The following is a 25,518-nucleotide window of genomic DNA, read 5'->3' on the forward strand; positions in this document are numbered from 1 at the left end:
AAACAAAGGAGGCGGTTGTTGGTCGCTTGACGGAATTCTGTACAGTACATGCTCAGAGGATCTGCCCGTGGCTCAACATGTTGGTGAAATCACAAAGAAAGCACACCAGCTTTTTCCGCTCTGGGGATCTCCCATCCACTGCTACCAACCTTATAGTTCCCACACCCCGCACTTGCCGTTTCTACCTCCTACCCAAGATCCACAAACCTGCCTGTCCAGGTAGACCCTTTGTATCAGCTTGCTCCTGCCCCACCGAACTCATTTCTGCATACCTCGACACGGTTTTATCCCCCTTGTTCAATCCCTTCCTACCTATGTTCGTGACACTTCTCACGCTCTTAAACTTTTCGATGATTTTAAGTTCCCTGGCCCCCACTGCTTTATTTTCACCATGCATGTCCAGTCCCTATATACTTCCATCCCCCATCAGGAAGGTCTCAAAGCTCTCCGCTTCTTTTTGGTTTCTAGACCTAACCAATTCCCCTCTACCACCACTCTGCTCCGTCTAGCAGAATTAGTCCTTATTCTTAATAATTTCTCCTTTGGCTCCTCCCACTTCCTCCAAACTAAAGGTGTAGCCATGGGCACCTGTATGAGACCCAGCGATGCCTGCCTTTTTGTTGGCTTTGTGGAACAATCCCTGTTCCAAACCCATTCTGGTATCTGTCCCCCACTTTTCCTTCGCTACTTCGATGACTGCATTGGTGCTGCTTCCTGCACGCATGCTGAGCTCATTGACTTCATTAACTTTGCCTCCAACTTTCACCCTGCCCTCAAGTTTACCTGGTCCATTTCCAACACCTCCCTCCCCTTTCTAGATCTTTCTGTCTCTATCTCTGGAGACAGCTTATCTACTGATGTCTACTATAAGCTTACGGACTCTTACAGCTGTCTGGACTATTCCTCTTCTCACCCTGTCTCTTGCAAAAATGCCATCCCCTTCTCGCAATTCCTCCGTCTCCGCCGCATCTGCTCTCAGGATGAGGCTTTTCATTCCAGGACAAAGAAGGTGTCCTTTTTTAAAGAAAGGGGCTTCCCTTCCTCATCAACTCTGCTGTCAAACGCATCTCCCCCATTTCATGCACATCTGCTCTCACCCCATCCTCCTGCCACCCCACTAGGAATAGGGTTCCATCCCACCAGCCTCCAGGTCCAACATATTATTCTCCGTAACTTCCGCCACCTCCAACGGGATCCCACTACTCAGCACATCTTTCCCTCCCCCCCTCTGCTTTCCACAGGGATTGCTCCCTACGCGCCTCCCTTGTCCAATCATCCCCCCCATCCCTCCCCATCGATCTCCCTCCCGGCACTTATACTTGTAAGTGGAACAAGTGCTACACATGCCCTTACACTTCCTCCCTCACTACCATTCAGGGCCCCAGACAGTCCTTCCAGGTGAGGCGACACTTCACCTGTGAGTCAGCTGGGATGATATACTGCGTCCGGTGCTCCAATGGGACCTTCTATATATTGGCGAGACCCGACGCAGGCTGAGAGACCGTTTCGCTGAACACCTATGCAGGTCATGATCTCCAGGAAGCCATCTCTCGGGCAAAGTGGAAGTTCTGGACTAGACTGGAATCAACGAGGGATGCTGGACAGTTGTGGCAGGGTTTAATTGCCATAACCTTCTACAAAGCTAAATCTTGTGACATAGGGGACAGCAGAGCTTCACTTCCAGATGAGCTCAATGCCTCCTGTGCTCGCTTTGACCACCAGAACAGGGAGGAACCATCACACGCTGCCATGTCTCCTGACTATCTTCTGGTCTCAGTATCTGAAGATGACGTGCGGGCTGTCTTCAAGAGAGTGAATCCAAGGAAAGCATCCAGTCTGGATGGAGAACCTGGCCGAGCACTGGAGATCTGTGCCGGCCAACTGGCTGGTGAATTCACAGGTATCTCCAACCTCTCCTCTTGACTGTGTTTGGTACCCACCTGTTTCAAGCAGGCTTCAATTGCACCGGTGCCCAAGAAGAGCATGGTAACCTGTCTAAGAGACTATCGCCCAGTTACACTTACATCCAGAGTGATGAAGTGTTTTGAGAGGCTGGTGTTGAAGCACATCAGCTCCTGCCTTGTGCAACTGGATCCTGGATTTCCTCACTTGTAGACCCCAGTCAGTTCGGATTGGCAAAATCATTTCCTCCACAATCTCCATCAGCATAGCAGCATCATGTGTACTTAGCCCCTGCTCTACTCACTTTATGTGTTGGCGCGTGGCCAAGTGGTTAAGGCGTTCGTCTAGTGATTTGAAGGTCGCTAGTTCGAGCCTTGGTTGAGGCAGTGTGTTGTGTCCTTGAGCAAGGCACTTAACCACACATTGCTCTGCGATGACACCGGTGCCAAGCTGTATGGGTCCTAATGCCCTTCCCTTGGACAACATCAATGGCGTGGAGAGGGGAGACTTGCAGCATGGGCCACTGCCGGTTTTCCATACAACCTTGCCCAGGCCTGCGCCCTGGAAACTTTCCAAGGCGCAAATCCATGGTCTCATGAGACTAACGGATGCCTATAAACTCACTTTACACCCGTAACTGGCTAAGTACAGCCCCAACACCATATACAAGTTTGCTGACGACACCACTGCTTGGGCTGTATCAAAAGGGGTGATGAATAAGCATACGGGGGAGACTGAAAGCTTGGCTGAGTGGTGTAATAACAACAACCTCTCACTCAATGTCAATAAGATCAAGGAATTGATTGCAGACTTCAAGGGAGGGAAATGAGAAAGTCATCATTGGAGGATCAGAGGTGAAGTGGGTCATTAACTTTAAATTCTTGGGTGTTGCCATCTCAGAGGACTTGTCCTGGACCAATCTTATAGAAAGCACAAAAGTGCCTCTACTTCCTCAGGAGTCTGCGGAGATGTGGCATGTCATCAAAAACCTTGGCAAACTTCTATAGATGTGTGGTGGAAAGTGTGCCGACTGACTGCATTACGGCCCGGTTTGGGAACACCAATGTTTTTGAGTGGAAAATCCTACAAAAGGTAGTGGATTCAGCCAGTACATCAAGGGTAAATTCCTCCTAACCATTGAACACATCTACAGGAAACATTGCTGTAGAAAAGCAGCATCCATCATTAAGGGATCCCCACCACCCAGGCCATGCTCTTTTCTCGCTGCTGCCATCAGGTAGAAGGTACAGGTGCCTCAGGACTCACTCCACCAGGTTCAAGAACAGTCACTACCCCTCAACCATCAGGCTCTTGAACAAAAGGGGATAGCTACACTCACTTAAGGACTCTGTTATACTGTTATTTCATGCTCGTTATTTATTGCTATTTATTCATGCCTGTATTTACACAGTTTGTTTACGGTTTACAGTTACTGTTCTATAGATTTGCTAAGTATGCCCGCAGGAGAAGTATTTCAGGGTTGTATGTGCTGACATGTATGTACGCTGATAATATATTTGACTTCAAACTTTTCTAGTCTGCTCTATGAAGACAATGCAGTAACTTGTTGCAAACAATTTCATATCATGTAATTCCTTGTATGGAAGTGCTTGATACCACTTATTGGATTTTGCACCTTAAGCTTGAATAGATAGAACCAAAGGTACTGCAAAATTTCCAGACTGGCTAAATCAGTGTTTCAGAGCAAACAACACACAATTGCCACTTTCTATGTAGCAATGCATTAACTTGTTGCTAACAGTTTTGTTTCATGTAGTTCCTGGGGTGGAATCTTTTAGTATCATGTATTTGTGTGTACAACTTAAGCTTGAGAAAGCAGAGGTAAATACACTACAAAATTTCCAAATTTAACTATTGGAAACAAGAAACAAGTTACCAACTGTTGGAAACTAGAACCAAACAGGTCCTGAAGAAGGGTCTCAGCCTGAAACATCGACTATGTATTCTTTTCAATAGATGCGGCCTGATCCACTGAATTCCTCCAGCATTTTGTGTCTGTTGCTTTGAATTTCCAGCATCTGCAGACTTTCTCCTGCTCATGAAGTGCTTGAATCTCTAGAATTCGTTCTCGATTCCCTCATGAATCGAAAAGGAATTCTGTGTATGCAGAGTGGGGGGAAATGTAGAACTCACAGCGGTACAGGGTGGTTGAGGCAGGCAGGAGTAAGTTCTGGAGAGGGTGAAAGGAAGCTCATGTGAAGCAGAAATGCCACCAGAGTCAAGGTGAACTGAATGGTCCATATCTCTGCTGTGCATTCTGCGTAATTCAACAAAAAGAAACAGTTCATTCTAACTTGTGCATTGTTCAGAATCAGAATCAGGTTTAATATCATGGCATATGTTGTGAAATTCATTAACATTGTTGCTTTCCTATCCCCACTTTGTAGTCAAATACTTGTAAGTCATGGAAGCACACAAAATATTCAATTAATTTACTTTCTGCTGTGTCCATTAATGCAGGTTTATGACAAGATCATTACATTTGCCAATGTAAAGAGGACTTCACTGGAGACACTAATAAGGACTGATGCAAATATGGCCACATTGAGCTCATTAAATAGCAGGGATCTGAAATGCAAAAGACTCAACATGAATCCTTAAAACTGCACTTTAAAAAAAACAGAAAAGCAATTTAAGCCTATTATATGAGCAAATATCATTAAAAGCAACATAATTTTCAGCAAGCATTAGTGTAGATAAATCACAAATTACAAGTTTATTTAAAGCACGTACAAGTATTTAATACAGGAGCCAAATAAGGCACAATTAAATTGCTGTCGTTAGATTAAAAATGAATGAACTAATGAATGGAATACTGAAAAAAAATTTGGAAATGTAGGATAAGCAACATGGTACAGTTAAACGGCTGCAGAATGTAATAAAAAAAGAGCCAAGCATGTCTATACAGCTGCTGCAGCATCGGGGAAACACATACAATGAATTTTGCCTTGAGAAATCTATCATTTTATAGTTAATATTAAGTACATTAACTTACACTTCCAGAGAGAAGGGAGGATTTTTCAGAGACTTTGTTGGTACTTTTCCAGTGCCCTGAGATGCCTGCTATTAATAATCCAGTTCTCAGAATTGTAAAGGGGGTAGGGCTCACTGCTGTTCAGTGAGCATGGTAGATCTGAGGATTGGATTTACAAAAAAACCTTTTTTATCAATCAACAAAAATTTGTGCTAGTGCATTGAGGAGATGGTTATTTTAATTAAGATGACTTCAGCAGGAGGTGAAAGTGTCCATGTTTTTGAAGGTCTTGCTGTGAACTATATTATTTGAGGGGAGTACAATGCAATGGGGGCACATTGGTGGAGGTTTTCAGTCTTACAGATACTGTGTGTGCAAGACCATTGCTCTTGTATGCTTTAGAAATGAGTTATTGGTGTCTTGGACCTTAACCTCCAAGCATGTACAACTACAAGCACTTCCTGTGTGTGTTACGACTCAACTATCAAGACTCTTTTCCATGCTAGTGTTTATATTCAAACAAAAACCTACCAAAACCACTTCCCTGGGAGAAGGCTGCAACGGCTGGCACCATGACCGGTGCTGAAGGCAGTGATAGAAAGCATCTCCTTGGCCATTAACGACAGTAGGCATCTCCGCCAACCCAGAAAGCCCATAGCCTTGTCGAAGCTGGAGACCAACCACAGCTTCAGCCCAGATCACCAGCAGGCTTGCTCGTCATGGTGTCTGACTAGCAACTGAAGGTTGATCTTGGCAAGCAGTTGAAGTTCCCTGACTTCATTGTATCATCATCATCCCTGAGGTCTGACATGGTCATTCTGTCAGAAATCTTGAAGCAGGTGGTCATGGTAGAAAAGATAGTTCCTCGGGAAGTCTGGACTGAGGAGATCTTTGAACGTAAGAAAGCCAAGTACCAGAATTTTGTAGAGCAGTGTTAGAGACAAGATGAGCCTACAGAGGTGGGGTGTAAAGGTTTGCTGGCTGTTCGCTCTGCAGAACCTACTCTGTCCTTGGCATTACAGGGACTGCAAAGAATAGAACCATTAAAACCATCACAGAAGTTGCTGAGTGAGCTTTAAGCTGGCTATGGATCAAGAGGTGTGACCCTCGGACCAATGCTGGTGGGACACAAGCCAGGACCTGATTAACCCCGGGTGGGTTGCCTAGGCAAGAGTGTCAATGTTGGAAGACCCAAAATACCTGATATCTCCAGGTTACATCACTGATGATGTGTCCCAACACATCCGAGGATGTATCTCCCAGCATCATTCCGCTATGCCTTGCTTAATGTTTATTTAATCACTTTTCATCTGAATCTCTACATTGCACATTCCAATCCCTCTCTAGCTAAAACCTTTACAGAACTTTGAATAAAACAGTCAGATGGGTTAGCTGGTGTTCTTGCAACTATGAGGCTGTACCAGTGGGGTTCTGCAGAGCACCTATTCAACATATACTCATGAATAAGACTCAAATATAGGGTCATATTCAAAGATGATAATAGAAATTGGCTGTGGTTGACAGTGAAGAGGAAAGTTTCAGATTTAGATTTAGGACAGATATAAATGGTCTGGTGAGATGAACAGCGAGGTGGCAACAAACAACTTGATGTATGAACTTAGCAGGTCAAGCAGGATCTGTAGCAGGAAAGGATATGTCAGGCTGAAACCCTGCATCAGACATAGCAGTTGGAATTCAGTCTTGCAAAATGCAAGACAATGCACTTGGGAAGGGTTAACAAGGGAATTAACCTGGGAACTGCATATAGTATTATACAGACCCCAGGTTATATTCCCGAGAACTCTATAAACCTACTTTTCTATTAATCAGTGCAGGTCAGTGAGTACATAAGTAATGAAAAGAGGAACTTTTGTGTGAGTTGGGATGTTGAGACTTATCTATATTATATTTTGATTTATCTATATTATGTTATTGTGTACTTTGTACATCTGGCATGATTTTTAGAGCATATCAATTGCAGGAGGAAGCTGGGAACAAAGTCTCCCACTATATATGGCCTTCATAGACCTTACAAAAGCATTTGACTCTGTAAATCGTCCTGCCCTTAGACAGGTGTCCAAAATTGTGTGCCTGGAGAAATACCTCAAGATCCTGCAGCTCTTACATAATGATAAGAGTGCAACAGTGGCTCTGAAACAGCACCTTTCAAGTTTGAGACTGGGATCAAACAGGGGTGCATCATTGCCCCAACTCTGCATCATTTTCATTGCAACTATTCTTCACCTCGTATGCCAAGACCTCCCACAAGGAGTCCACATTCTCTATAGGACAGATGTTTTTTTTTTAAACCTTAACAGGTTCATGGCAAAGAGCAAGGTGTCAACTATTTCCATCATGGAGCTCCAATACGCAGATGACAATGTCTTCGTAGCTCACTCTGAGGAGGATCTGCAGTACATAATGGATGCTTGTGCCAGAGTACACAAGCTCCTGGGACTTGATCTAAACATCAAGAAAACCTAAGTCCTGAATCAATCTGCTCCGTATCAAGCTCCTAAACCTCCAACCATCCAAGTTGACAACATCCCTCTGGACAACACTGATGGCTTCCCATATCTTGGCAGCCTTCTTCGAGAGCCAACATTGACCTTGAAATAAATCGCAGAATAGGCAAGGTGGAGCTTTTGCCAGACAGAGAAAGAGGGTTTTTGAAGATTGAGATATCAAGACCAACATTAAGCTTCTGGTCTATAAAGCTATAGTCCTCCCCTCCTTGCTATATGGAGCAGGGTCATGGACAACATACAGCAGGCACATAAAATCCTGTGAAACTTACCATCAAAGATGCCTCTGAAAGATTCTGAGAGTTAGCTGGAAGAACAAACGTACTAACTCCAGTATCCTGGAGGAAGCTAACATTAACTCCATAGCCAGAATAGCCACATGACTCAACACCAAACGCGATGGATCAGCCCATCATCCGAATGCCTGACTCCTGCCTACCCAAACAGCTCCTGTCCGGCCATCTCATGGATGCAAAGTGCATTCTTGGAGGGCAGAAAAAAGCGGTTCAAGGACAATATCAAGACCCACCTGAGGAAGTGCCACATCAACCTGAATGGATGGGAGAAATCAACTCAGGATAGGGAAAGCTGGAGAAGGATTGTCTATGAGGGGCTGCACAACTCGAAGAATACCTCCACCATGCTGCTGAGACTAAATGGCTTCAATGCAAGGAGAAACTGGGAAAGGCCCAACCAGCTACACCTACCAACACTGCAATAGGACTTGCGAATCATGGATAAGCCTCTTCAGTCATCTCAAGACCCACAAGTGACCAGATCAACCACCAGGAGGAAAATCATACTCAACTACAAGTGATCGCTGATGATGACTACATTTAATGATGTAAAATGTCCTTGGGGTATATAGCTACTGTCTATCTGTACCTTAATGCATTAAAAAGAATTTGTTATAGTCATAGAGTACTGCAGCCCATCTGGTCTGTGCCAAACTGTTATTCTGCCTTATCCCATTGACCAGCACTTAGTCCACAGTTCACCATGCCCCTCTCACCCATGTACTTATCCAAACTACTCTTAAAAGTTAAAATTGAACCCACATCCACCACTTTCACTGGTAGCTTATTCCACACTCACATCACTTTCTGAATGAAGTAGTTCGGCTTCAGGTTCATATGTCACTCTGAACCTATGACTTGTTACCCTATCCTCAGTGGAAAAAAGCCTGTTTACATTTACCCTATCTATACCCGTCATAATTTTGTACATGTCTATCAAGTTTCCCCTCATGCTCCATAGCAACGAGAAGTCCTAACCTACTTAATCTTTCCTGTAACTCAGGCTCCCAAACCCCAGCAACATCCTTGCAAAATTTCTCTGTATTCTTTCATTCTTATTGATACTTTTCCTCCAGGTAGATACAAGAACTGCACATAATACTCCAAATTTGGCCTCACCAAAGTCTTAAAAGTTATACAGCATCAACATAACTTCACAACTGCTAAACTCAGAACTCAGATTTATGAAAGCCAATGTGCCAATAGCAATTTTTATGATCCTATCTATATCCCTTTGATGCCACTTTCAATGAATTATGGATCTTTATTCTCAGATCGCACGGTTTTACTCCTCACTGTGTATGTCTTAGCCTAGTTTGCCTTCCCAAACTACCTGTATGCATTAAATTCTATTTGCCATTTTCAGCATACTTTTCCAGCTGGTTCAGATCCTGCTGCAAGCTTTGATAGCCTTCCTCGCTATTTGCTACATCCCCAGTCTTGGTGTCATCTACAAATTTGCTTATCTATATTATATGGTGTTATATTAATGCACAGAAGTTTTTCAGGCCTACCTAACAATTCACCCATAAACCAGTATTCACAAAAATTACATAGGATTCGGAAATGGAATTTATCTCAATAAAATTGTCCATATTGTTCAATATCCATAGCCTCTTTGGCTATCCAGATTATATTGCTCTACACACACTTGCTTCATTTCATTTAATATCATCTACACTCAGTGGCGACTCTATTAGGTACCTGCAGTACCTAATAGGTAGCCACTGAGCAACTCTCCCTCTACAGTTGTGCAGACCAACTATTGTTCTGAGCAGGAAAATTTTTCAGAGCCTGAAAGCTGCTTGACACTTTAAATGCTTTTCTTTGTAATATGCATACTATGAACATTTAGAATGAAAATTGAATTCGTAAACTTTTTCTAGATGCGTCCAATTCCAGCTGTGCACCAACCAACGAAGGCTATGTGCATGGGAAGGTTTCAGTTACTGCGTGGCTGTGCATTGTGTAGCTTAGAAGGAACAATGCCACTAAGTGTACAGTATGCTTGTGGCCTTCTGATGCCACAGCCCTTCCATTTCAAGGTTTGACATGTTGTGCATTCAGAAATTCTCTTCTACAAACCACTGTTGTAACACATGGTTATTTGAGTTACCTTTACCTTCCTGTCAGCTTGAACCAGTCTAGCCATTCTCCTTGCAAATCATAGTACAATCCAACACATACAGTCACAAACATTGGATTTCTTTTTGGTTTTCCGCAAAAAAAACTCTGTAAATTCAAGACTTTTGTGTGTGAAAATCCCTGATCGGCAGTTTCTGAGATACTCAAACCACCCCGTCTAGCACCAACGATCATTCTGTGGTCAAATTCAGTTAGATCACACTTTTCCCCACTCTGTTGTTTGTTCTAAACAACAACTGAACCTCTTGACCATGTCTGCATGCTTTTATGCATTAAGTTACTGCCACATGATTGGCTGATTAGATATTTGCATTAAAGAGGTGAAAAGGGTACCTAATAAGGTGGCCACTGAGTGTATGCTCTCCACAACACTGCCCATAATTAAATTGAAAGAATATATACTATATCCAGTTCCGAATGGACATTAGCTTATATTTCCATCACTATCACTTTGAAAAATATTTTAAAAATTAGAGAGAATTGCACGGTTCAGATTTCCCAAAGTCAGGCCTTCCATTAACTTGGGAAAGACTTGTGTACAACAGGATGACATTAAGTGTGTATGAATATGTCTACAGATTCTTAAAGGTAAAAGACACAAATGCAAGAGTAGGTATGTTATGCTGAAAGTGCATACAATGCCCCAGTTACAGGTCTCCAAGTTACAGAAACAATTTGTACTGAACTGGCTGCAGAGATGATAATGTTGCTGGGACTGGAAAAATTTGACACCAAAGCTGCAATGTGTGATTAGTGTCCTTTTGTCTGCTGCAGATACCATGGGCTGAATTGGCTCATTTAGCACATTTTTTCTGTGATTTTGTACAACTACATCAAACAATCTTTTTCATGTTTTTCTTTTAAACCAGCAAAGCAATTAGGCATTTTTTTTTTTACAAAGTTTATTTAACAAGAGATTGTACATTTGAAATCTGAACAATTCAGTATAAGTTCTAGAGTCATCCAAAATAATTAAAAATATAAAGATACAGTATCCAACACCCACTAAAAAGTGTATCATTAACAAATAACCCAGCATAACATTCTTCAATATTTAAATTATTCTTCATAAATGACCACTGCCTTGTCATAGAAAATATTATTTACATTAAAAATATTCCCAAATAAAATCTTCAGACAACCATCAAAAAGGGATCAGAATCACTAAAGTAAGCAATTACCATCAAACTCAGACCACCCAATGAGTAAAATTAATCCTCTTAATTTATTTCTGTAGTATTAAGTGCATGGAACATAACGTAAATAACTAGCAAACAATAAGGAATGCAAAAGATACTTCAGATTTTCACAATTCTATTTCCTGCACCTGACATTTCCACCTCTAAAGTGTCACACTCCTATATTTAGTAAAATTAATTTCTTCCTTTAAATAAAGATCTTTACATCTTCTTTCTGCACCAGAGGGTGACACATCCAAAACTGCAAATTGGAAACACAGCTTTGAAGTGAAATCACAAGTTTGCAAAAAAGAAACAGTCGAAACAAGACTGCAGGGAGTTAGGCAAAGAATCTATTTTTCATTATGTTAGGTATTTCAGTAATAGAACAGAAGAAAAACTATAAGGTACCAGTGAGAAAGATGGGAAGTATAGTGATTAGTGAAGCAAGTCAGGACATCCTGGGCCTTCAAATCATTCGACAACCCATTTTAAGTTAAACACTATATAAATATATTATTGGACACCTAGGTATTTTTCACTTTTATCTCATGGTGACTGGTTTATCACAATGAGACAGCCAATAATGACTATACAGCACTGTTATTATCAGAAAACTAATAAATTATAAAAAAAAGTTTGGTAAATAATGCTGTTGAAATTGTATCCTGGAGAATAATGTTTAAATGAAGCACCATTCTCTGCCACTGTTTAAAAAAAATCTCAATGCCTTCTGGCATGAAAGGAGGAAAGTCACGTAGACTTAACTAGCCACAAATTTAAATATGTTGTGCAGTACTTCAAACAAATTAATTAAGAAAGAGGAAAATAAGGGGAAAAATAATTACAAAATAGGTTCCAGGCTAAACAATTAGAAACCAGACAGTTAGTGTATTTTTCCTCAACTTTTGCTTCTTTGAATATCAGCAATCTTCATTCCAAGTAGAAAGTTTGTACAATTTACTGAAGCATTATTGTTTCATATTTATCTCTCAAAGTCACTGTTAGAAAGTGAAGCACAATAAATAAATAGGCAACAGATTCAAATCTGATTCAACATAAAAGGTGAATGAGAGATTTCACTCCAAAACCAATAAGTCCAATCGCTCGAAACTGATTTTAGCCTAATAAGTTTAGAATCTGAAATAAACGCTGCATCAGTATTCTGTACAACAGCTCTTCTCAGTGAACAGATGCCCATCTGCTGGTTATCAAATTATCTTGGTAAACACCAGTTCCGTTAAACATATGCATATTTCCCCAAAATGCTATTCCATTAATCCACCTTGACAACACTGTAGATCTTGGTCACAAAACAGAAACATGCAAAAAATCCAATAGTTCCTAGAAAAAAAATAGATAAAATAAGCTGTTTTCAGACATCATTAATACTTAGATATATAATACTGCTTAAATTTACTATTGATTTGATGTTTATATCCTGCAAATGACTTGAGCCAAGAAACATAAATGATATAATTTCCATGTTCTTCAAGACCACTGATGTTTTACCAGCACATTGCTCATGATACCTTGCCACAACCCAGCTGTGAATCAAAGAGATCTAACTTGCAGCTAGTGGCATTCTGCCTGCTGAGGTTGACCAATGACCTGGAATGCAACAAGAGTGCTGGTGCCTACAGCAAGTAAATCACTGACTGAACAGCAGGACACCTCCACAAACCACAGCATTGAACGGTTCTTAAATCTGTCTTTTCTTCTTAGCTGAGCAAACATATGTAGAGTATTTGTGACACAGGCTTGTGCACTGTCAGGTACAAGAATGGAACTGTAGAATTATCCTCAGTTTTTCCATATCCCTGAATCATTATGTCAGTCAGCAGACTGGACCTTGAATAGAAACTGGCTCTCTCAGAGCTTCACAGCGTGGAAACAGGATCTTCAGCCCAACATGTCCATGCCAACCACAATGCCCATTTATGCTGCTCTCATTTGTCCATTCAATCTTTGTGATCTATGTACCTGTCCAAAAAGTTGTTAATGTACCTGCCTCAACACTGCCTCCAGCAGCTTGTTCCATATACTGACCACCCTCTGGGTGAAAAAAGCAGCCCCTCAGGTTCCTATTAAATTTCTCCCTTCTCTCCTTAAACCTGTGCTCTCTCATCCTCGATTCCCCAACCAGTTGAAAATCCATTCATTGGGTGGATTTCATTCACAAGTTTCCTAACAGATATTTAACAGACTATGTTAAATCTGGAGTTCCCTCTAAATGCCTGAATTAAAGGGCGGGGGCAGAAGGGGAAAAGTGGGTGTACAGAGCACTCCTATTCCTGCTTTTTAAGACATGGGAGCAGAATTAGGCCATTCCATCATGGCTGATCCCAGATCTCACTCAACCCCATACACCGGCCATCTTGCCATATCCTTTGATGCTGTGACGGATCAGGAAACAATCAACTTCCGCCTTAAATATACACACGGACTAGGTCTCCAGTGTAGTTTGTGGCAGGGCATTCCATAGTCACTACTCTCTGATTAAAAATATCCTCCTTACCTCTGTTCTAAAGGGTTGCCCCTCAATTTTGAGGCTGTGCTCTCTAGTTTTGGATACCCCCACCATAGGAAACATACTTTCCATATCCACCCTATCTAGTTCTTTCAACATTCAGTAGCTTTCAATAAGATCCTCCCTGCATTCTTCTAAATTCCACTGAGTACAGGCCCAAAGCTGCCAAATGCTCCCCTTGTGTTAACCCCCTTCATATCCAGAATCATCCTCGTGAACCTCCTCTGGACTCTCTCCAATGACAACACCGTTTCTGAGATATGGGAAAACAGTGTTGGGAAATGTATGATAATGCATTTTGGTAAAAAAGAACAATAGTGTGGACTATTATCTAAATAAGGAGAAGTCCCTCTGCACCTCTGATGTTTGAACCTTCTCCCCATTTAGATAATAGTCCGCACTATTGACCCTTTTACCAAAATGCATTATCACAGATTTCCAAATGCTGCATTCCGTCTGCCACTTTTTTGCCCATTCTTTCAATTTGTCTAAGTCCTGCTGCAATTGCATTGCTTCCTCAGCACTACCTATCCCTTTACGTAAATTCATATAATCTGCAAACTTTATCACAAAGCTATCAATTCCATTATCAAAATCACTGACAAGCAATGTGAAAAGCACCGGTACCAATACTGACCCCTGAGGACTCTCCAAATCCAACCTAAGCTGTTAACACACCAGCTGCTCATAAACAGCCCACATTCTGCAGGTAAGCAGCCAACTAGAAAAGGCCCCTTTTATTTCCACTTGCTACCTCCTGCCTATTAGCCACTCTGCTATTCATGCCAGTATCTTTCCTGTAATGCCATAGAATTTTATCTTACATATCCTGCGTTTTATGAACTATTCCCAGAAACTTCAGCCATCTCTGCTCTGCTCTATCATCCCCAAACACATACAGAGCAGCATCACTATAGCAACACTTCAGAAGCACATGACGAGGCTCATCAGTCATTTAAGTTAAGAGGATTCTCCTATGACAAGGCATTCTGTTGGGAGGCCTCCATATCCAGATCTTCACGCACCAAGAGTGCTCAAAGGAGTAAGGAAATGGACATTACCTGTGATTTCTGACTCTCCAAATCCAACCTAAGCTGTTACACACCAGCTGCTCATAAATAGCCCACATTCTGCAGGTAAGCAACAATCAGAGAAAACCAAGTTCCCAAGGTGTTTAATTGCTTACAACTTCCTCCATGCAAACCCAAATGTGATTTGACCCTGCAGCACAAGAGTGCTGGAATTCTCAAGCACTTTTGGGAAAGCCATACATTGGGCTGGACTGAGTGCACAAACAGTTTCTCTCTTCAGTTCAATATTGAGCAACATCAATGAAGGACTTAGACGTGAATTCACTGACTATGCTTTGTCTATTCTGCATGTTATTTCCTCAAAGGATTCCAACAGATTTGTCACTCAAGATTTCCCCTTAGAAACTGAAATATTGCAAAACTCTTCTGGACATCCTGCAGATATGAACAACTAACCATAAATAGTTATTCTATTTTCCCCATATATAAACTCAAAACTTAATTGTTGAGGAAGAAAATGTAGAGAAGCTCATAAAATCAAGGTTGCACAGAAACAGGCTTATCAGCCAACCCAAATACCAACTTATACTTTATCAAAAATTTCCATTCATTCACACCAACTATCCTACCTTCTACCACTCACCTACACGCCAAGGGAAAGTTTATAGTGGCCAACTCACCTTCCAACTTTGTGTCTCTGGAAGAACCAGGGCACCAGAAATGTGCAAAACATAGGGAGAACATGCAAATGCCACACAGACAGCACCAGAGGTCAAGACTGAACAGTTCTACTCAGTGTGCCTTTGACCACCCAAAAACTCTGTCTTAACTCATCTTGTGTTCTGTTGGCCCCATATCTCTGTGGTTGGTAACTTATATTGGGTCTGCTCTGACAATATCTCAATTTTAATTAAAACTTCAATGAATTCTGAGATAATACCAGTTTAATGTTCCAATTTATGATGGTACAATTTCTATTCCCAATGCTGGTTAGAAGATATTAAGATCCACGTGTCATCTCAGTAAAGTAGCTAAAGGTAACAGAGGAGAGGACAGAAAAAACTTTATAAAGTGCCTCATTAAAAAAAAGATAAATACTAAACTGGACAGAATTGTTATGAACAACTTACCTGTGAAAAGGAAGAAGATCAATGCCATTATCATTGTGTATCCAAAGTACAGAAAGATACTGGCAGTTCCCGTTATCTGCAATTTGGAATAGAAGTAATGGATTGCATAGATCAAGAAATAGATTGCTGTAAATCCACTGGTTAGGAATGATCGCCACTGCCAGTGATAGTCCTGAAACAATAGAGAATAAGTATATTAAAAAATTATATCCAAGAACATAGTTGGATGACATGTTTCCCTCACACCCTCACTCCAACCTGCTTGTAAACTATAGCTCAGATCATATACACCAGGGTGCAATGAAATTCTTTACTCGAGTGATTCCCGCAGAGTAAGCTGTAGATACAGTCATGCAGTGGATTCTGGTAAATGGGCCATCAGTTAATTGGGGCAGCTGTTTACTTGGGACAACTCAAAGAAGAAAAACTAATCGGGAAAATAGCAGGTTTGTTTACCTGGGACACTATGCCACTTAATTGGGGCAGGAGGCCGTAGTCAAACAATTTCCAACTAGCAAAAGTCGTATGCACTTGTGTGGCTGTTACAAGCGAACAGTTTTTAAAACAGCATCAGTTGCGTGTGTTTGTGTTCAAAAAGCAGCAATTTTTGTCACTAATAATTGGCAAGAAATAAGCAACAAGACAATTCAGAACTGATTTGCTCATTGCTGTTTCAAACATTCAGGCTTGGACATGCAGGAAATGGCCAGGAGTGAAAATGAAAAAATTTCATGACCTCAAAAAATTAGAAACTATGAAGAATCTTGACTGTTACAATAAAAATGAAGATTTGGAGGATGCAATCGTCGAAAACATTGTATGAAGCCAGTTCATCATCGGCACTAGACATCTGCTGATTTTGTTCATTTATAGTCAAAAGAACGTGATGTGGATTAATTCCTCCGTTGATAACTATTAAGAACTTCTGCAGGCAACACACACAAAATGATGGAGGAACTCAGCAGGCCAGACAGCATCTATGGAAGAGAGTACAGTCGATGTTTTGGGCCAAGACACTTCGGCAGGACTGGGGAAAAAAAGCTGAGGAATAGATTTAAAAGGAGGGGAAGCGGAGAGAGAAACACAAGGTGATAGGTGAAACCTGAAGGGGAAGGGATGAAGTAAAGAACTGGGAAGTTGATTGGTGAAAGGGATACAGGACTGGAGAAGGGGGAGTCTGATAGAAGAGGATAGAAGGCCATGGAAGAAAGAAAAGGGGGGAGGAGCACCAGAGGTTGGCAATGAGTGGGCAAGGAGATAAGATAATAGAGGGAAAAAGGGATGGGGAATGGTGAAGTGGGGGGCATTACTGGAAGTTTGAGAATTTGAAAATGAATCTGGAAATTGCGTGGTACAAGCTGGTGGCAAAGGTATGTTCCCAGAAAGAATACATGGCTGCAGTAGCGGGAAAGAGTGAGCACGTGGTTGAAGAGTCAGAGGGTCGCAGGGATCACAGAGGGGGAGCAGTGAGAGAAGGTTTCACTGAATTCCCCTCGAAGGGAAGACTTAAACTTCTTCAGGGCAGGCATCCCTGGAAAAGACTTTGCAGTGTAGTAATCCAATCACAAGTAAGAGAAAATCTGCAGATGCTGGAAATCCAATTGCCTTCTGTCCTATCAGACCTCCCCTTCTCCAGCCCTGTATCTCTTTCACCAATCAGCTTCCCAGCTCTTTACTTCATCCCTCCCTCTTGAGCTTTTACCTATCACCTTGTGTTTCTCTCTCCCCTCCCCCACCTTTTAAATCTACTCTTCAGTCCTGCTGAAGGATGTCGGCCCAAAACATCAACTGTACTCTTTTCCACAGATGCTGCCTGGCCTGCTGAGTTCCTCCAGCATTTTGTGTGTGTTGCTTGGATTTCCAGTATCTGCAGATTTTCTCTTGAATTGAAGAACTAATACAGTTTTATAGTACTGCAGAAGTAGTGGTAGTGTTCTAACTTGTTCTGCATTTCATTTAAATACATAATTTGTTACTCAGTTTGTCTTTTTTTCACTTTTTTGGCTAAAACTTCGGCTAACTGAGACAGCCGCTTAATTGGGCCAAAATGTATTGGTCCCGATGTGTCGCAATTAACGAGAATCCACTGTAATAAATACAAAATATATACAGAGACGAGGGCAAAAACAATGGAATGCTGCATAATAGTGCAAGCTAAGTGTCTACTGAGTACTACAACACTAAATCATTTTTAAATGACTGTACGCCATTATATAGAAAGCATAGCATAAAAATGGGCCATTCAGGGTTCACGGCAATGTTGATACACCACACAGGTCTCCTCCCATTCCTATGTATTGCCAACAGCTTACTTGTCTACCCCTTTCGCCCTTGTGAGTGCTAAATTTGTTTTACACCAGAGTGCAAAATGACTTGTACCACACTTTGAAAGAGTGGATAATGAATGCTGTTTTGAATGCTGCAGCTATACATCACTGCTCTATGATCTATGCTTTCCAAACCATAATGAGATTACGAATTCTATATAAACAATAAAGTCCCAACTACAACTTAAAGTTCAAAAAAATACATTGGATAAAGTTTTGGATATCAACTCGGCGTTGCTTCATCCGTTTTGTGCTTTTACATTTAAGACTGTTCACGAGCCCTAAGTCCTGTGAAACAAAAAATTTCAGACTTCTCCTGTAATGCTACAGATAGAGATTAATCCACAAGAATCAGAAATAAACAAAAGAATCGCTCCAACTTTCCTTAAAATTATATAGTAACAAACATTATTTTGTAGCAAATAAACTCATATGCACTAATCCTACATTAATTCTCTTTTCATAGAGTCTTTACATTCTGATTAACTTCCCCCACATTCTACCTCTTACCTACACATACCAGTGGCAATTTACAGCAGTCAATTATCCTACAGACGCACATAACTTTTCCGGAGGAACCTCACGCAGTCACAGGCAGAATGTGCAAACTCTACACAGGCAGCACCTCTGATCAGGATTCATCCTGGGTCGCTGGTGATGTGAGAAATTGCTCCGCTCATTGTTCTGCCCATCAGATGCAGTTAGCACAGAGTTGCCAATTTTGTCTCTTTCTCAATTTAGTACAAAATTTAGAGCTCCATAAAGTCATGAGGGGCATATGGAGATAGGTTGAATTGCATAAGATCTTTCTCCTAGAGTTGGAAAATCAGGAACTAGAGGGCATAGATTTAAGGTGAAAGGGGAAATATGTATTAGGAACTTTAAAAACAGGTTTTTTTACACAAAAGATGTGGACTGAATTGCCAGAGGGAGGTACAAAAATGGTAATTAAAAGACAGTTGGACAGATACATGGATTGGTAAGGTTTAGAATGTTAGTGGGCAAATGCTAGCAAATGGGACTAGCTTGGATGGGGCATTAGGGATGGATGAGTTCGGCTTACTTCTATGCTGCATAACTTTTAGGACTCTAATTAGGAACGTGGAGTTTTGGAAGGAGTATAAACATTGATTATTCGTTGGGTTTAAACATACGACCTTGATACAATGCAAGCAGCATTCAGTCAGTTAATCTACATGTAGAATATCTTTTAATTATTTATAGGAAGTGGGGATCTCCAAGGACAGCATTTAATGCTAGCCCTAGTGTGGGTCAGCTTCATAACACAATGCTGTCCTTCTAGAGCAACGCCAACAAAATGCTGTAGGAACTCAGCAGGTCAGGCAGCATCTGTGAAGGGGAATAACCAGACAACGTTTCTAATGAAGGATCTCACCCCAAAACCTGACCATTTATTCCCCTCCATAGATATTGAATTCCTCCGGTATTTTACGTGTGTTGCTCTGGACTTCCAGCATTTGTAGAATCTCTTGTTTTTATGATTTGTTGTCCTTCTGGTGAAGGTATTCCTGTTGCCGTTGTTAGGGAGTTTCTAGATTTTGATCCAATGATGGAGAATCAGCATTATACAAGGCAGAGGTGTGTGACTTGGAGGGGAATCTGTATACCGTGCACCTGCTGCCCATCTTTTTCTGGGTGGAATGGATCTCAGGTCTGGAAGGTAACATCGATGTAACCAAGGTGGATTGCTATTACATATTTTGTGGATGACACATATATTCCCTAAGATACTCAAAAAGAAATGTTGCATAATACCTCAAAAATGTAAAACTTTTATAATTCAGCTTCGGGGAATATCACAATAAAAGTACAATGTTCCACAAAACTCAAACAACATGGCTTTCTTGTGAACCTACCTCAGCACATAGGTGGAAGTAACAGAGGAGAACAGTTGCCTCAGAGCAAGTGATGACAAGAATAATAAACACCAAAAACAGGAAACCAAACATGTAATACATCTGGTGGGACCTGCAACAACACTGAAATTAGCAACGGGAAAAGAAAATACAGTTCATTAGAGAGCAAATTTGCATTAACTGAACACAAGTAATCTGAGCTGCTGTGGAGAAGGTACATCAGTTCCGTGATAAATATAACAGAATACACAAACATCAAATTCTATTTCCATGAGTACCAAAGCTACTTTTTAGCTTTCCTTTTAAAGACTGAGGTGTCTTAACAAGTGTAGCTATTACAGAAATATCTCTCTGAATACAACTACATTGCCAAATGGGACTCACCATATGCTGTTGAGAATGAAGAACAGCTGAATGAAGATGCATCCAAATGGCAGTATGCCACCCATAACAATTCCAGGCAAAGCCTTTGTATAGAATGATTGGTCAGGGATCTGGCGTGGAATCTGGTTAATGTGAACGGGATGCTCTATTGTCTGCAAGAGGAACCACATTCAATGTTGTTGAACAGCAAACACCCAAAACAGAGCTGGACAGTACTCTTAATACAATCAACAAGGTGCTACTGTGAATACCATAATGACATGACAGAAGCACCATAGCACCATGATTAAAGTTCAAAGTAAATTTATTATCAATATACATATACTGAATGTCATCTTATGCTACTCTGACATTCATTTTCTTGCGAGCATTCACAGTAGAGACACAACAGCATCAGTGAAAATCTATATACAAGATGGAGACAAGAAGTGGAAAATGCACAAATATAGAAATTAAAAACAAAATAATACTAAATAAGTAATAAGTAATATTGAGAACATGAGTTGTAAAGTCTTTAAAAGTGAGTCCATTAATCTGTTCCTGCCACAGTCTCCAAGGTAGATTCCAATAAACTAAAGCAAATGTGGGATGGTGGATATCACATTCTATACAATGTGGTGGCCCGCACATGCGGGACTCGAACCGCCATCGGGAGCCGCGGGCAGACATGTAGTAGCGCGTTTGGAACTACCCGCTCAGGGCTGACCTTCCGGGGACAGTCTGATGTCACGTCCCCCCCCACGGGTGCAGGAGCCCATGGGAGGGGAGAGTTAAGCGTGAGATTTTGAATCAGTAAAGGCATTCTGAGTTCAGCTCTCTCTGCCTCCATGTGTTTCTTTAGTAGCGAGTTTGCGCGCGATTACATTGGTGACCCCGACGTTCCAGGCAGCCTCTGGAGCCGGCGACTCAGCGACCAGCCATGAGTTCGAGCAACTCGCACAGCGCGGTCTCTCTGAAGCTCCTGACTTTCTGGGCCACTCAGCCCCACGTTTGGTTCGAGCAGGCTGAGGCCCAATTCAATATCAGAGACATTACAGCCGACGCCACATGGTACTACTATGTGGTCAGTATGCTCGACCAGGAGACGGCAGGCCGGATCATAAACTTCCTACGCCAGCCACCAACGGAGGACAGGTACACTAAGCTTAAGATGCTCCTGATCTGTACCTTCAGACTCTCCCGCCGCGAACGCACAAGCGCAGCTCCTACACATGGACGGCCTGAACGACCGCACGCCATCCGAGCTCATGAATGATATGCTGGCACTCATGGACAGCCATAAGCCGTGCCTTTTATTTGAACAGTTGTTCCTCGAGCAAATGCCAGAGGACATTCGCCTCCTCCTCGCGAGTGAGGATTTCAGCGACCCACGCAGGGTCACGGCTGAAACAGCCGTCCTTTGGCAGAGCAAGCAACGTGGAGCAGCCTCCATTGGCCTAGCCATGATTGCGTGCACCAAAGACCAGGCCCCGCAACCGAAGCCGTCGAGACCCACGGGGGAAAATAGATGGAAGTTCGGAACAATGGTGTTACTATCACCAAAGATGGGGCTCAGGTGCGCACCGCTGCCGTCCACCATGTGCTTTTCCGGCAAAGGCCAGGGCCAGCCGTCACTAAAGGCTACGACGGCTGGCCACCGAGACAGCCTCCTGTACCTCTGGGACTGACACTCCGGGCGGCGCTTCCTGGTAGACATCAGGGCCAAAGTCAGCGTACTCCCCCCCTCGAACATGGACACTCGTAATGTGGTCCCAGGCCCCGAACTCACCGCTGCAAATGGCACCAGTATTCGGATGTACGGCCCGCGAACCATCTCACTGCATTTTGGGTCCAGCCGTTTCACTTGGGACTTTCACGTTGGCAGCGGTGTCACAGCCACTACTAGGGGCAGATTTCCTACGAGCCAGCTGCCTCCTAGTCGACCTAAAAGGCCGGCGTTTGGTCCACGCCGAGACGTTCCAGACTTTCCAGCTCGGGAAGGCCAAGCTACTGGCCCTCCACCTGGATTCCGTGACCTTCTCGGGTAATGAATTCGCCAGGGTGTTGGCAGAATTCCCCTCCATAGTCACCCCGCAGTTCTCCATGGCCAACCCCAAGCACGGAGTGCAGCACCACATCCCCACACAAGGACCACCGCTGCACGCCCGAGCTCGCAGGCTCCCACCCGACAAGCTCCACCTCGCCAAGGAGGAGTTCCGTAAGATGGAAGAGATGGGAATGGTACACCGCTCAGACAGCCCGTGGGCATCCCCGCTGCACATGGTGCCCAAGTCCGCAGGAGGATGGAGGCCCTGTGGAGACTACAGAAGGCTCAACGACGCCACAACCGCCGACAGATACCCGGTACCCCACATCCAGGACTTCACAGCGAACCTGCATGGAGTGACCATCTTCTCGAAAATCGACCTGGTCAGGGGATACCATCAGATCCTAGTGCACCCCAACGACGACATGCCCAAGACAGCCCTCATCACCCTACTCGGCTTGTTCGAATTCCTGAGGATGCCTTTCGGTCTCAAGAATGCAGCCCAAACTTTCCAAAGGCTCATGGACTCAGTGGGACGCAGCCTGGAGTTCGTTTTCATTTACTTGGACGATATCCTGGTGGCCAGCAGTTCGCACCAAGAGCACGTGGCACATTTGCGCCAGCTCTGCCAATGCCTGAGCGACCACGGACTGGCAATCAATCCGGCGAAGTGCCAGTTCGGGCTGACGGAGATCGACTTCTTGGGCCACAGAATCAACCGACATGGCGCAGTTCCCCTACCGGACAAGGTCCAGGCCATCCGCCAGTTCCCCAAGCCCAGCACGGTCAAGGGCCTGCAGGAGTTCGCAGGGATGGCCAACTTTTATCATCGGTTCGTGCCGGCGGTGACACGCATCATGAGACCCTTGTTCAGCCTGATGGCCGGCAAGGCCAAAGAAGTGGCACGGGACGCGGAGTCCACGGAGGCGTTCGAGCAGGCCAAGGAGGCGCTGGCAAAGGCGGCCCTCCTAGTGCACCCGGGAGTCGATGTACCCACGGCACTCACAGTCGATGCTTCCAACATGGCAGTCGGCAGATTCCTGGAGCAGCTCGTCGAGGACCAGTGGCGACCACTCACTTTCTTCAGCCGGCACCTACGGCCACCAGAGGTGCAGTACAGCACTTTCCACAGAGAGTTGCTAGCGCTCTACCTGGCTGTCCGGCATTTCCGGTACTTCCTCGAGGGAAGGGAGTTCACCGTTTATACGGACCACAAGCCCCTCACCTTCACACTGGCCAAGGTATTGGACCCATGGTCGGCTCGGCAGCAGAGGCACCTGTCCTTTATTTCAGAATTCACCACGGACGTCCGCCACATCGCAGAGAAGAACAACGTCGTCGCCGACACACTGTCTCGCCCCTGCCTCCACTCAGCAGGCATATCGTCCTCAGGAATAGACTACGCAGCACTGGCGGAAGCACAATGTCGGACACTGAGATCCCAGCTTACCTCACCGCCGTTTTGGGGCTCCAGTTGGAGGACGTCTCCATCGGCCCGGCAGCGGATCGACTCCTGTGCGACGTGTCTATCGGCAAACCCCAACCCGTGGTACCAGCAGCATGGAGGCGCCGGGTGTTCGACACGCTGCACGACCTGGCCCACCCGTCCATCCGGGCGTCCATCAAGCTGGTAGCGGACAGATTCATCTGGCATGGTTTACGCAAACAGGTCAGACACTGGGCCAAGACCCGCGTACACTGCCAGACCGCCAATGTCCAGCGGCACGTGAAGGCTCCCCTCCAGCAGTTCCAGCCGATGTACAGGAGGTTCCAACACATCCATGTGGATATTGTCGGCCCCCTGCCAGTCTCCCTGGGCGCCAGGTATATCTTTACCATGGTAGACAGGTTCACCAGATGGCTGGAAGCCGTACCGTTCGCAGACACGTCCATTGCGTCCTGAGCCAGGACACTCATTGCAAATTGGATCGTCAGGTTCGGCCTCCTAACGGACATCACCTCTGACAGAGGGGCGCATTTCACATCTGGTTTGTGGACAGCACTGTTGCAGCTCCTGGGCACCCAGCTGCATCACACCACAGTGTACCATCCCCAGTCCAACGGTTTGGTAGACCGATTCCACCGGCATCTCAAGTCGGCCCTGATGGTGCGCCTCAGGGGCCCCAACTGGACAGATGAGCTTCCCTGGGTCCTACTGGGCATCCGCACCGCCCCCAAGGAGGACCTGGACACCTTCTCGGTGGAATTGGTCTACGGCGCCCCCGATGGTCCCAGGTGAGTTCGTACCAGAGGCCCGAGGTTTAGGAAAAACTCCAGCAGCGGCGCTAACGAGGCTGCGGGACAAGGTAGGGACCCTGGCACTGGTCCCGACCTCCAGTCATGGTCCCACGCCATCCTTCACCCCTAAAGACCTCCGAGACAGTGAGTATGTTTTTATTCGCAGGGGCATGCACAGGTCACCTCTACAGCGGCCGTACGAGGGGCCCTTCAAGGTGATCCGGCACAACAGAACCACGTGTGTCGTAGAGGTGGGTGGCCGGGAAGAGACTTTTACAGTGGACCGCCTCAAACCGGCACACTTGGACATTAAGCAACCAGTGAGGGTACCCGCACCGCGCCAGCGAGGTCAGCCACCCAGACTGGGGGCTCCACTCCCCCTATGGATGTTTCTGGGGGGGGGTGTTGTGGTGGCCCGCACACACGGGACTCGAACCGCCATTGGGAGCCACGGGCAGACACGCGGTAGCGCGTTTGGAACTACCCGTTCAGGGTGGACCTACCGGGGACAGTCTGACGTCACGTCCACCCTGTGGGTTGCAGGGGCCCATGGGAGGGGAGATTTAAGCCCGCGATTTTGAATCAGTAAAGCTCTGCCTCCGCGTGTTTCTTTAGTAGCGCATTTGCACGCGACTACAATAAGACCTTGGAAGATCACTGATTATTCTATTTAAATAAATTGGTTGTTGCAACAGTTATGACTAACTTCATATGGAATGTGAACCTAGACAACTGGACATTAAATTATGCTATTAATCTTGTAAACTGGTTGAATAATGTTTTTCCTTCTCACTTACCCTCCTGCTCCTCCTACATCTTTGCAACGTGTACCCGTTATGATGAATAGTTAAAATTTATTTATTGTTTATGAAAACTTATCTTGAGATACTGAAGTCATCCATAGGAACATCATATAGATTATTACACTTGGAAG

At 44.0% G+C, this 25,518-nt stretch overlaps 1 protein-coding gene across 1 annotated transcript in view; it reads right to left on the bottom strand.

Moving 5' to 3' along the window:
- Nucleotides 1-10,768: 10,768 nt before the first annotated feature.
- tm9sf2 (transmembrane 9 superfamily member 2) overlaps nucleotides 10,769-25,518 on the bottom strand; it is a 51,208-nt gene continuing 36,458 nt past the window's right edge. The window contains exons 14-17 of the mRNA XM_063048394.1: nucleotides 20,321-20,472; nucleotides 19,937-20,048; nucleotides 15,733-15,904; nucleotides 10,769-12,385 (exon numbers count right to left, since the gene is read on the bottom strand). Coding sequence (XP_062904464.1) covers nucleotides 12,318-12,385; nucleotides 15,733-15,904; nucleotides 19,937-20,048; nucleotides 20,321-20,472 — 504 coding nt within the window. The 3' untranslated portion in view covers nucleotides 10,769-12,317. The remainder of the gene's footprint in view (nucleotides 12,386-15,732; nucleotides 15,905-19,936; nucleotides 20,049-20,320; nucleotides 20,473-25,518) is intronic.

Source organism: Mobula hypostoma, chromosome 5 (genome assembly GCF_963921235.1).
Source record: "Mobula hypostoma chromosome 5, sMobHyp1.1, whole genome shotgun sequence".
Lineage (NCBI taxonomy): Eukaryota > Metazoa > Chordata > Chondrichthyes > Myliobatiformes > Myliobatidae > Mobula > Mobula hypostoma.